The 13,629-nt window shown below is 42.6% G+C and overlaps 2 protein-coding genes across 4 annotated transcripts; both read right to left on the bottom strand.

Annotated features, from left to right (window-relative positions):
• Positions 1-59: 59 nt before the first annotated feature.
• LOC111247805 (alpha-ketoglutarate-dependent dioxygenase alkB homolog 4) lies at positions 60-1,793 on the bottom strand. Its single transcript, XM_022799218.2, has one exon. The coding sequence runs from the start codon at positions 1,695-1,697 to the stop codon at positions 684-686; it is 1,014 nt and encodes a 337-aa protein (XP_022654953.1). The 5' UTR covers positions 1,698-1,793; the 3' UTR covers positions 60-683.
• A 414-nt stretch (positions 1,794-2,207) lies between these two features.
• On the bottom strand, positions 2,208-8,389 carry LOC111247808 (LYR motif-containing protein 2). 3 transcript variants are annotated; one of them, XM_022799221.2, is made up of 4 exons: positions 7,636-7,775; positions 7,179-7,259; positions 3,186-3,341; positions 2,208-2,549 (listed from the first exon to the last, which is right to left on the bottom strand). In XM_022799221.2, the coding sequence occupies exons 2-4, from the start codon at positions 7,239-7,241 to the stop codon at positions 2,472-2,474; spliced, it is 297 nt and encodes a 98-aa protein (XP_022654956.1). In that variant the 5' UTR covers positions 7,242-7,259; positions 7,636-7,775; the 3' UTR covers positions 2,208-2,471. The 3 variants fall into 3 exon arrangements, with proteins under 3 accessions (XP_022654956.1, XP_022654957.1, XP_086840792.1); XM_022799222.2 differs by lacking the exons at positions 7,179-7,259; positions 7,636-7,775 and adding an exon at positions 8,190-8,389; XM_086984666.1 differs by lacking the exon at positions 7,179-7,259 and having other exon boundaries at positions 7,636-7,776.
• Positions 8,390-13,629: the final 5,240 nt, after the last annotated feature.

Raw genomic sequence — 13,629 nt, forward strand, 5'->3', positions numbered from 1 at the left:
CACAGGACACCGCTTCGGTGAAGTTCGTTCATTGTTAAGCCAATAGTAAAGACAGCGTGTTACGAGCAAAAAGTGACTCGCCTTGTTTATTATGTTGTTCAATCGTTATCGGCACGCAATTTTCGCTCTACATTGCATTGTCAATATACACGGTATTTATCACTATCTGCTAAAACCGAAGGGCATGGCCGTTACCATGCCTTACTTTTTTTTCACCTTAAACTAATAATGTATGAAATTCCTGTGGCTATGGTGCGACAGTCCCATATGTGGCACACAGTCCCATATGTGGCACAAGAAAAAAGCACCTAAAATTAAGGCTTATTAACATCCTCGAGTCGTATCAGTGAACCCCTCCTTTTTGACTGGATCTGTTCAAGCACTACGAAAGTTTCTACTCTATAGTCACGACTGCAACAAATTAAAATCACGGCACCTCTGTTTACTTATATTCGTAATATCCTCACGACAAGATCATGCAAAAGCACCGCACACTTTAATTCCCAAAACAATGCATTTACCAGCAGCAAAGATAGAACTGAAACAACTAACAAACTCGATATTGTTCAAACTACTACGTTAATCGCAAGCAGTGTCGTTGCGTAGCCCGGTAGAGAATTTTTTTGGTTCTGTGTTTCAATATCGCCGGGGGTTTCAAATATACACTATGTGACAGACTTTCTTCACAGAGCTGGGTTGATCTTTGCTTTTGCTGTAAGTTCACGGCCCAATGAAAACTCATATTCTCTCGTAGGATCACGAAAAGCCTCGCTGAGCTCTCTCACTGTCATTGCTAATCGGGTCTCACTAACGTGTTCCCGCAATACGGAATGATGCCACTGAAAGCGAGCTTCGTCCGCCACAAGGACCACGCTCCGACGTGGCAATGCGACATGAACGACGTCGCCAGCTTTAGCTCGCACTTCGTCGTTCGTAATATTTTCCTTTTTGTCTTTCTTTCTAACACATTCTGTAGCTCCTAGCTGCTCCAGCCCAGCACAACTATGCGTTCGGCTCAGTCTGCAAATATTGTCGGTGGTCAGAGCGTAATTCTCATTATTTTTTGTCAATTCTGTAACAGAGGAGATGTTGGTCTGAGTGAGATCACTGAAGTCTTGAGCCCTTGAAAAGGTCAAAACGGTGGCCCCTTGTAGGTTCAGGGTTACAAGTCGTTCACCCCATAACCAAAAGTCATCGAAATGAGGATCAATGCAGGATCCTCTCTCTGGACTGTACTTAAGGTTACACAGTTCAATTGGATTAAAATCACGCATACTTTCCTCTGGGAGAGACGAAAAGCTCCCCATAACTATGTCCATATATGAAGGAAAGCCCTGAAACGCATCAGTTTTTACGCGTTGCTTCTTGAAGTTGACTTTAGGTCCAAAGTCTTGTTTTCGACGACCTGACTGAGATTCGATCCACGGCGAACGCTCAACATTCTCTTGTAAAAACTCTTCGTGGCGTTCAGAAATTGCCTCCTCCGCTACCTGAATGCCTGGTACACGAATAACGCCTTTTAGCAACTCACCACTTTCTGAATTCACTTCAAAACACAAGCAGCACCTTGGGCAGAAGACAAACGTTCTCCGTATTGCTGACACGTTTAAACGCTGGCCCGGTACGCGGCCACGGTATACCTCGCAAAGAATACAAGCCCGCACGCCCTTGCAACTGCATTGCGCTAATAGAGCCATAATAATACTAATAATTGAACACAGCACAAAGACAAAGATCCCAATTATCGCACTACTCGGCTAGTACAGAGGTCTGCAAATATACCGTAGACAGTACAAACGCTCCATCCTATCTTTATGATTAGTTATTACTATTACTGTAGCTCTATTATCTATGCATTGTACATTTTTCAGATTTTGTTGCTTTTAGCTCGTTACTAGCTTCCTGCTATGGCATCTTTTCAAAAAGACAAATAACTACATTGTTGTTGTTGTTGTCTATTCTGAAGAAAGTTCACGTCCTCGATTCCTCTGCGACACGTTGCTGTTAATTGCGTAAATAGATTTGGATGAATATCTATAGCAAATAGACGCTATTCGTTAAGGATACAGATTTTCTCGCACTCAAATAAGAGTCTCGGATAAAGTCATGCACCACTCGGCAGGTGTTGCATGACGTCAAGCACTTTTTCTTGAATTTCCTACACGATACGCTAATTATCATTGGTCGAAAATGAAAAGTAGACGAAGTGCTTTAGGAAGTAGATGAGTTAATTGCGTTAGCAAAATCTAGGATTGTATTTGCATATTATATTTGAAATTTGTCGACGTGCCGCTGGACACATTAGCCACAATGTGTGCTATGGCTAATGTTGTCGTTGTTGCAGCTAATGTTGTTATAGTGGTTGTATTTGTTGATGTTGTTGACGATGCTAGTTTGATGTATAGGCCGTAAGGATAAGAATAGCGTCTGGCTTCCCGTAGCGTTGACGATGTACTAAGGGCACGCGGTGCTTATTTCGCCAGCTGCAGAGACGCATGCAGTTCTTTGAGAGCGAGCTTGCCCCGTGCCAGGTGCATCTTGATCGCCTCCTACAGTAAAATTAAACAATAACTTTGTTGTAACATTAGGACTTCCTGAGAATTAATCATCGATTATCATTTGAACGTTTACGCTGGTGCCACATACGCAAGTGGTGAGTGAGGAAAGAAAACAAGGCCGAACGTACACAAGTCGCTAACTATATTCTATTGACATGAAACACCCTACTAGACTAAGGACAATCGCACCTGCATTCGAATACATAATTATGTAGGATCTGTTATACCTGCTATGGGTAAGAGGTATTTGTGTGCACAATTTTCTTTTGTATTGCAGCGGTTAGTACACATGTAGCATTATATAATTTAGAGCTTAAAAAGCATTTATTCAACTGAAATTTCGGTGCACACAAGGTTCACTCAAAGAAAACGAATGATTTCGCTCGAAAACGTGTCGTAAACGAGCAGTTCACCGAACCAAAACTGAAATTTCTGGAAAAGGATGACGAAAAATGTCTTTTACAATGACAAGTAGCTGCTCCGGTGGGTGCGCGTTTACCTAGTAATAAACGAACTCCTGTTATTCTTTACTGCTATTGCTGCGAAATTTATCCACGACAGCTGCACCTAACACGGATATACGCTGTCATCAACCAAATAACAAACGTGACATAAGTGTTCACTTACAGGGTCCTGTAGATGTCTACAGCTCTCGAAGTCCTGGCGAGCCCACTGACGGATCTCTTTAGCTTGATCCTTGTTGTCAAGCTGACGCAGCGATCGTAGGATGTCCCGGTATAGTTTCAGTGATTGCTGACGGAGCATGAACTGCGTGAAAGTAGCCTGTCACCAGATATGACATATGGACATGTGCACTTGAAAATATATGATGTGCTAAATACCTTAATTAAGGAAACAATCTTGTAATTACTAAGGCAATTGCTATTGTCAAAAAGCATGGTATCCAAGCCAACCGCTATATATACACACTCCCATACACTTACGCAACATCCTCTCGAATATCCAACTCAGGGTAAATGAGGCCCCCACAATATAGCGAAGAGCTACCGTTCGTATTAACGTGACTAAAGACAGTCAATCAGGTGGCTAAGCTGCAGTATATATCTACTATATATATTAGAGCATCAAACTTTTACGTTTGTCTTCGCTGCAGTGTCGCACACCAAATGCTTGGACGTACGTGCGAAATACTGTTCGAAGCAATGCTTTGTGTCATGATACAAACAAGCCAGACCATTTTACCGTGGATAACTACTTCTCAGCAATATCCAATCAATATCTCACGCGGTTCCGTTCTCTAACTTCCGTAGTCGCTCGAGTACAGAAACCCCACAGAGCTAATGAGATCCGTGGCAACACAACCAACGCGTCTATTCAATTCTCGAATGAAAGTTCAGCCTTAATTTAAACCATTCCTCATGAGAAAAAATACTCCTTCTAGGCCGCTCAACCATACAACAATTCTAGAAAATCAATTTACATACGAATCAGGTGAGCTGATTTACAGATAACATGATACACCTTCAAATAAAAACTTCAGTCTCGGATATGGTATTTACGAAATTTTCAGATAACACTACAAACGAGATTATGAACGTCATCCATGTCACGCACACAGTCTACCTCCAGCAGCATGACTGATATTACCAATTATTTTACATTAAGGAAGAGTAGACGGGTGGCAAAAGCGCAGTAATGAACGAGGTGAACACATGGCGTACACTCCTTCAACATGTTTATGGGTAGCTTATACAGATTTACGTCTAGGGCAATCACTGATCAATGATAAAAATCGAACCGATACACCGAGTTCCGAACAGCAAAAGACATTTGGCTGAAGGTTTAGAGAGGCGTCGCAATCTGCAGGCGCCGGCGGCGGCATTTGCTGTCTCTCGCTCATCGTTCACTTGTCAAGCGCGCAGTGTTTACATCAGACATTACCGTAGCTAAGGTCGCTATTGTTGCCACTAGCGTTGACGCTATTACGGTACAAGCGTTCCATGTTGTACCTTTTTAACAGGCTACACGGACTTGCGCGGTTGTGGTGCCTACCTTCCCTTTACCATATTCCCATATCAACAGGATGTTTACGCGGCTACCCGTTGCGACTAAACTCCAACGCGTCTATTCAATTCTCGAATGAAAACATGCTCCGCGGCCATGGGGCCAAATGAGGCTATTTCGAATGAGAATAGGAGAACGGCCCATGAAGAAAAAAAGCTGTGCTGCCGATGTCACTGCTGCTACTGAAGGCAAGCCATTGATAGATAACAGCCTACGAATGATAAAATATTATCCCTATCCCATCCTCTAGGTAATGGGACATCAATAATTATGTGGTCAAACGTGGTTACGAAGGCGCATCGTCTTTCAGGTTCAGCGACGAAGTGAAGGTGTAAAAGCGCGACAAGGACAGTAGAAAGAGCCAGCTAATAGTTAGCTGAAGCATAGATTCTTTCATGCGATGACAATGTTCATGATGGTACTAGTTATTAAAATATGAGTAGTGCTGATCATGTTGCTGTTAATAAAGCAATCAATGACCAATGGGTAGACCGAAAAGACCGCGACGAACAACGTCAGAAGCCTGCTTTGGTTTCCAGTTGTATATAGCATAGCTTTCGGAGTAAAGTCGCTCATTTAACGCGATCTCGAAGGCACAATACGTACTAGGAACGTACAAGGAAAATCGTTGATATGCTTTTGCTTGTGGCTACCATCAGTTCAGGTGGGATAGCGCACAGGAAGATAGAGAGCAACCATGAAACAACCTTCCCCTAGAACAGCCCCAGTGTTACGCCCGCAGACGACAGCAGCGATCGATCACTCTGCAGGCATTGTTAAAGCACCTCTATCAACCCTACGTCGTTGCTTCTAGCTCTGTAATTATACAGAAAAGGATAACGGCCATGTGTGTTGTCTTTCAGGGCTACTGCGAAACCCCTGCCTCAAGACGATGATGACGAAAAAATGAAAGACGAGCAAACTGCGTGAGTGTAGTTTTAGGTATAGCTTGCCGTAGACTGAGCACGAAGTGTATGAATAAAGGCCGAACTGAGCAGAAGCACGCGCTGCATGGGACATTCCGTGGGAGATTACGTGCTTGATTATGGCCCGTGCTATAATGGAATACGCGCACTAACAGAACAATGATTCAGACTAGAGTGCATCGTAACTTATCCATACTGAAAATATATATAACTGACCCATTTTGTCAGAACCGTCAGACATCAGATAGCGGATCTGAGTTACTATTCTGGAATATAGAAATGAGCAAGTACAGCCCGTAATATAAGAGCTTAGTCGTATTTGCATTAGCGCGCTTACACCATACATTCATACACATACAATAAGCTCTTCGTTAGGCTCATTTCCTTTAAAATAAAGAACGCAAGCTTTTTTATACTGGTGGATCTAAATATTTGTACTTGTTCCCCCGCGCCAACAAAGCTGAGAGGCAAACTCCCGTTCAACTCAGCCGCAAAGCTGAACTATGTAGATATCATCTAAATATCAGACCGTAATTCGCGTAATGTATAACATTTTTTAGTTAGACATTTTGCCGCCGTACTAGATAACTGCGTCTGAAATGGAATTATTGGATATGAGATTCATTAATCAAATTTCGTCCTACCTATATGCAGACTGTCTCAATCCAACTACTTTTCCTAGTACTCGGAACTAGTTCATAGATTGTTTCGTTGCTATTGAAAAGCGCTTAACTTTTCGGTCATTTTTTCTTGCATTCGTTTATGCTCGATATTAATTTGCTTTTAAATCTAAGTTCAAAGCCATCGCCGACTTGATAAGGTCATCTTGTAGGCTCTACCTTAATCAAAGCAGTTTTCGTCGCTTTTACCGAGACAGATCCTTCGAACTCTACAAACCAAGAAGGAACCAGAGATTTCTATCAGGAAACATCACCATTGCGACGTATACGCAACATCACCTATTTTCGAAATTAAGCGGCCAGGCTTCAGCTATGTTATGTCCAAATAGTCTGCTCTACCATCTGGAAAAAACCACCGCTTCACTACTTTGACCATCTCTATTTTTACAGTTCCGTAGGGGATTTCCAGTAAAGTTAACTATCAATCTACTACTATTTAACACCGTGCATTCGTTTTTCTCAAAAACAGAATATGCTTTCTCGAGACTGAAAGAAATATGGTTACACAAGTCGTTCTGCAAAAAAAAATCGTTCTGCAACTACCATCTTCGATACGTTCAACGGCGCGATCAGCTCCTTTTAGTCACATGTCATTCTAAGAGGAACATACAACAAATACCTACATAATGATTATACCTCGACACTGCGTGAAAAACCGGGTAATTACTAGGAGATTATATGGACACCTAACCCTCTAATTCCGCGTAATTTGTCACACTCGTATCGACTCATTTCACGTGGTTAAAGCAATGCTTTTTTTACTATAAGATCCGACACGTACAAAAACCAATTTTCAAGAATTGAAATAGGAGCGATAGAAATTGATGATCGATCGATTAAGGATGTTGCAGCCGGTCTACGCGATAACAACCCAATATTCAAGTGAGCACGAACAAAACTATTATTAATAGCCTAGAGAATGAGAATTCTACAACATTTTGACATTTTATGAACATAAACGAACCAGTTTCCATGAAAAAGGTACTAACTCTTTCTCGAATTTCGATGTTCCAAACGTTAGCAGCGAACATCATGTCGCACAGAGTATCCATAATCGGTGTTAAGACTTACTGAAGTTGAAGAAGAATAGAAGCTCAAATCCTAACTACTAACTGACCAATACTGCCTATACTATGACAGCGTTACTAACTTGAAATTAATAATTTGAACAGTTTTTAATTAGCGTAACGTTCGCTAGATTACAGAGCACCTGCGACGATATATGCAAATATAATCTAGGTAATCTTTTATAACCTATTGAAATCCAACGGTTCAACAAGAATGGGAATCTAGAACGTTCTAGCATCCTGATAACTATACCTGTTTTCTGAAACAAATCTGAAACCAATGCTGTTTCTGTATGAGATCTATTGATACGTTCACAATATTCAGGCTTTAGCCTACACTCCACGTGAGCCCTGATTTTATTGTTATTTAAATACTAACACCTTGCTGTGACATTTCTCTGTTAGGTAGTGGTAATGCAGCGACTCTTCGAAGATGTCACACAGGCAGCTTTATGTCTGTAGTGTCCCTTGGCAAGCTTGCTCTCACTCGGGTGATTCTACATACGACCTCCAAAGGCTTTTACTGAAGCAGCAAAAGGGTGCGCAGTTGTCATACGGTTACATATTGTATATATAACATTGAACCTATCTTATACCACATAATCGTAATGACAAACTTAAGATGCACATTTCTGGATATGACTTTTCGAGACCTAGCCGGAAATAAACGTTAAGTGACAGTGTACACTAGGATCGCTTCACATGTGCAGTTTTCATACGACAGAGAGGCATGGATGCGGCAGAGAATGCTTGAACCGTCTAGTATACAGAGGGCCTGACTCGCTGCGTTAACTTCAAGGACACTTGACCTAAATAATTTCTGAATTTCTCAAAATCCACTCAGATTATAGAACAAATAAAGCTTACTCAACTATCGAACACCTTACGTAATTAATATGAACTACAGATAATGAAAGATTTTGAAAAACTCACATGCTTTAACGACAACATCGGCGTCGCCATCTTGTCTCAACCACGACCGAATGATGATGATGGTGGTGGTGGTGGTTATTGACTGCAGCAACGGCTAGAATTAAGCTAAATCGCGCCTGTGCAGACAGCACTGGTTATAGTGTTTTATGTAGTTTCGTTTTTTCAAATTATTGATTAGATGCTGACTAATTGAAAATTAGATAACTAGCCAAATAACTTAATAGATAAAGGAAATCAAGTGTCAGCCGATACTTGTATGAAAAATCAGGTATAACCGCGTAGCCTTGCGCAGAGCGGCAGTATTTCAAAAAGAAAGAACTTATGCTTTGATGGACGGTATATGAATATGAATGGCTCGCTATTTAATTATGCCTGTCCTTGAACACAAATCCATATAGTAGCAAAAAATTATGCACCTTTCGATTGTGCCTCTATACTAATAGCCTTTTGACTTAAAACTAAATAGAAATTTCGAAGTACTGCCGTCTACCGCAGCATATCACTGTATACAGTTACCAAATAGAATCAAAACACCCGTCAATTATGCGATCGCAAGGCGGGCACGAGCTACAAGTGAGCTGACATACCCTTCGTGGCATTTTTGTAGTTATAATACTTACCGGCATATTGGCCAGTGATCAATCACGGCTCAAGGTATTAATTCAGTAAATGCTATCGTACAGTTGAGATCGTACCCAACTTGGCTGACATATGGCATGGCATATGCGTAATGTTAATTCTAACTAGCTTTGTTGCACATAAATAGACTGAAGGAAAAACGAAAAAAGCAAATCGAATGCGTCCGACTAGAATCAGCTGTTTCAGATTGTACGGTTTTAATATGAACAGGGAACACAGCTCTTATCCGAGAAGTACATCCCTTTCGATATTTCCGGTTCTTTCTCTAACTTTTCCCAATCTCTTAAATTTTCCCGAATTTTTAATTTCTCCTCGCGCTCTGTTTGGCTTTCGCGCATTTGTCGTATTCGTGCTAATTGCTTGTTACTAGCCCGAGCGACTAAGCGCTAAATAGATGTGCTCCGAACATAGACTCCGAACTTAGACGCTGTTGGTCGCAGATTGACTTTCACCTTTGCTCCCTCTATTTTTCTCCATGACATAAGGTTCGCTCTAAGTGTGTGAGAGGGTAGCGACTGACCTTATGAGCCTTCTCTTCGGTGTTGTGAGAGATGTGCATGTCTCTTTTCTTTTGAATTGTAGCTAGAGTCGTTGATAGGTGGCGTTACCATCGTGAGATCTGAGGGTCTGGGGTCAGTACGCACTCGGAGGTAGCTGTAACCGGCAGAGCCATAGACAGCCAACCAACCAACCAGCCGTCCAACCAGCCTACGAACAGCCGTTACGGCGGGCAACCCGTGCTTGTCGCTCTCGTGTCAGACGTGCAGCAGGCGAATTGTCCATAGAACACACGGCTGAACTGAAGCGACACAAAACAGTAGGTACCTGCTCTCCTTTCCTATCTGACTAGCCGTTTGCTGGGTAAGCAGCAGGTCAGCAAGCGGAAAGACCGCAAGGCCAACAGGCAGGCCAAAGGCCAAGCCAAGGAGGCCAGCCAGACGGACGTTCAACAAGTGAAGTTTCGTTTGGCGCCTGATTGCGTCGCGCCGTCATACTGTCGTCGCCGTCTTGACTGTGGACATGGCGGTGCCTTGAATGGACCGAGATCATGCTTGCAGCATGCGGTGTAGCACGGTAAAGGGCGAGTGGGAAGCCGCATCAACTGTTGTTGCTATTGTTACCGCCGCTACTGTTGCAAGTTTCTAACGGTTCATTTTGGAAAACGAGGGAGTCGGGTGGCCGCGGTGATGCTCCTGATGCGATCCGGCGAATGTCTGCTGATGGCACTTCTGAATGCTCTTACTGCACAGACAGCAACTCATAGCGACCCTACATTACTGCCAGCTGAATAACACTGCTTCCGCTGCTGGCAGAACTGCACCGTTGTCCCAGGACTTCGGCTGCTGTTACCTATCGCTGTTGTCGCAGTCGTCGTTGGAGTCAGAGATTTAGAGCGAGTGAAACTATCACTGCCATTTCCACCGTCGCTGCCGTTGAGGCCGCAGCAGCCTTCTGCCATCACCTAGTCGCCAGACAAAGGATTCCTTTTCCAGCCTCGTGGAGAGAGTGGGCAATAAGGGGAGCCGCGAGAACTGAGATCTCAGAGCGCACTGGCTGAGGGTGGATGGCAGCGCGTCACAATCGGGTGGCAGATTTGCATAGGTTAACACTTATCAGGAGCAAGCAGGATGGAAATGATCACTTGTGGTTTCAGGAGAGCATGTTATTAGTGGCCACCGGACAAGCAGCAACAGTAATGGTAGGGGAGTCGTTGGCTAACGCTGACGACGAAGACGGTAAAAAAGCTAGTTGTCAAACCGACAACAGCGAGGGCCTAACATAACGCACGAGTAAGGGAGTGGTGTCGTCATTTCGCGCTCATCACCGTACATTGCAATCGAAGCCATATTGGTTAGAGCGGCTAAGTACAGAATAATTGTACCTTTGTCTCCGTAATTAAATAGTTGCGGTATTGTTCATAATGAAATAGCTCATAGGTTTCAAACGCTCCCATGGTTTATTCGTTCGTTGTTATTGAAGTGTGTTGTTAGGCATCTTAAGTGCCGGTGCGTGTTAGAAGTGGTGAAACTAGTTAATGTCACACAATGATCAGTGCCGATTTGTGAGTTGTTCTTGTGTCACCCGTCTGGGCTGCTTGTCAACGAATAATTAGAAAAAGAAGAAGAAGCCGATCAAACTAAGCAGTCTGTATTAAATCAGTTCGTTTCTCTTTGCCTGCCTGTCTGTCTCCCTCTCTCCCTCTCCTCTCTCTTTCCTATCTCGCTTTCGCTCTGTCTGTCTGTCTGTCTGTCTGTCCGTCCGTCCGTCCGTCCGTTCGTCCGTTTTTATTTTCGTGAGTGAAAGTACGCGCGAAAAGCAGCAGTCTAAATTCTACCAGTGTATGGCCATGATGATGCGTTCAAATTGTGATGTGTAAAGTGATCATATTGTCATATTACTGAAAGCCGTAACAGCGTGAGGCGGTTTAGCCCCGCCAGCTGCTGCCTTGCTAGTGATACTGATGGTTAGCAATGTGCGCGAATGTAAATACCGCCGTAAGTAATTACCGAGAATAGTGGATAGTGCTATAAAGTGCAATGTGAAACGGATACGTACATTAGTTGTGTAGTATTGATAGAGATATGTGGTATTGCTCGGCTCGGTCAGCATGTGACAATTTGTCGTGTCTAGAGGCATTAGATAGATGGATTGAGACACTGAGGACAGTTATTCATTCGATGGTAGAGGATAAGGTAGACGTAGAATTGACGAGTACATCGACTACCGATATCAAAAACAACGGCAAACAACGAATCAAACTCACTGACTAACTTACTTAATTTCTAAGGAATACTATAATGAATTACTAAGGAATGTAAACGAACCTAACCTTATTACAACAAACACAAAATACAGGTGGATCAGTGATACCATATCGCTGATGGAACGTGACTTGCTGCTATAGAACCGATGTCATGGAGTGCGCGAGTTCGATGGATTATTAGTTGGGTGAGTTGACTCAATGATCTATCGAAACGGACAGCTTGTCAACTTGGCATAGGTGCGAGTAGGTGGTTTGGCAAAAACAGAAGACCTAGGCGTGTGGCAGCTTTAGCTAGGTAGTTCGAGGTCCCTGCCGAACGAGTTATGCCGACGAAAGTTATCCTGAACACGAGTATGCTAAGCGTTGAGTTTCTTTTGCCAATCTGACAAAACAATGTTATAACATTTATTCGACAAAGAAAATTCACAGGGTCAAAAGATAGTAAATGGAAGATCAAAACCGTCGATAGGTCAATATAGTCGATCTGTTTAACAAATATAAAGCAGATCGGGCCCTCGGGGCTTAACCGGAGCGAACCTCCACGAATTTTGTGAAGACGGCATACGTTTACATATGTGAGTCTATGCATCTCCGTGCAGACGTGCTGCTTGTGCATGTACAGTTATCGAGTTGTTGTCGTTCCATTCGTATGTGTCTTCGAACGTTTCGTTCGTTCATACCCTTGTGTGACATTATGTGCGTCAAGGCTAGAGAAACTAGTAGAAAACTACATCTCGTGCATTGAGTTGTTTTTTTTTTATTCTGTCGACGTCTTTTCGAGTGGTCATCAAATAGTATATCCCGTACACCAATTTTACCCTTATTCCAGCACTACAACTTATGTCGTAGACTGATTCAGTCGTGTGGCTAAATGAAAAACACCATGTATAAGTGGCCGCATAGATACATGTCAGATAGCACACTTATGGCTAATTAGATGCAGAAGCCTTGAGTGGAAACAATATAAAAAAGCATGCACTAAATACATAGAGGTGTTTTGGTACAATTAAAAATCTTGCGAAAAATTTTGTATGATTATCAACCTAGATTTCAAAGTATTTAAAAGGCCATGCAAAGAGTATCCTGCTGTTATTAATGCGACCCGAATTTGTTTTGATAGTCCTTATATTGGCATACCCTCGCATGTAAAACTGCACAGCTAGCTGCTAAACCGTTCTCTTCGATTTTTTTCTAAATTCTGCCGAATACCCGCTGCTGTGTCAGCTTTCATGCATTCGTGCGACGAACAATGGTAATAGAATTTAAAATTAGTTTACTTGCCACGTCCCATTTTTCGGTTGCTGATCCCATTCTGAACAGAGACGTTGTGCGTTTCTGTTAGTAGAAGCAGTTTTTTCGCGGAATCGTAACTGTTGACCATAGGGGATCTATTTTTAAATGAGATAATAGACGGCGATACAGATCAGTAAACACTATGTAGCCGTAAGTTGCACCGGTATCAATTTTTAGCTGTTGCTAAATACATACATCTATATTTTAAAACGGCCGATACACCGAAAGCATCGCCGTAGCTGAAGGCCATTGTCGTTAAGCGGGTGCGGCAGAGCAGGTGAAATCTTGAGCTCTGTGTTCCAATAGCGTCCTCGAGCGTTAGGTAGTTTATGTATACAAAAAGACAGTGCTTTTGGCTTGCTTTGCTATGTCGAGCTAATGCAGGCCAGGGACTATATAACGACCGTAGACAACAGACGTTTTATTTACCCTATCTTTGTGGGCAAACAAAAAAACACGAACCTATTTAGGTTAGTATTTGCAGCTCACCCGGAGAAGACGCATGGGGGGCAGGGTAGGAGCGTTCGGAAGTTGTATTATACGATGAGCTAATACATGTAGTATCTAACCATTCGTCTGTAACCGAATTTCAGTTTGATAACGAAATATTTTGCCTAACCGTGTAAGATCAGTGGCTAAGCGTGCTTGGGCATGAGTGCAAAATAGGTATGCATATTACTGCTATGTTAAACCAGTTTTAATGAGGTAATAATAATTAAGGGCAGTAGTATTGATATTCAGACT

The sequence above is a fragment of the Varroa destructor genome, unplaced genomic scaffold (assembly GCF_002443255.2).
Source record: "Varroa destructor unplaced genomic scaffold, Vdes_3.0 BEIS01000003.1, whole genome shotgun sequence".
Lineage (NCBI taxonomy): Eukaryota > Metazoa > Arthropoda > Arachnida > Mesostigmata > Varroidae > Varroa > Varroa destructor.

Coding starts and splice junctions, on each gene's coding strand:
- LOC111247805 (XM_022799218.2), bottom strand. CDS start 1,697: ATGGCTCTATTAGCGCAATGCAGTTGCAAGGGCGTGCGGGCTTGTATT.
- LOC111247808 (XM_022799221.2), bottom strand. CDS start 7,241: ATGGATACTCTGTGCGACATGATGTTCGCTGCTAACGTTTGGAACATC. Junction 3,342..7,178: donor ACATCGAAATTCGAGAAAGA/GTTAGTACCTTT, acceptor ATCTGGTGACAG/GCTACTTTCACGCAGTTCAT. Junction 2,550..3,185: donor GTAGACATCTACAGGACCCT/GTAAGTGAACAC, acceptor ATTTTACTGTAG/GAGGCGATCAAGATGCACCT.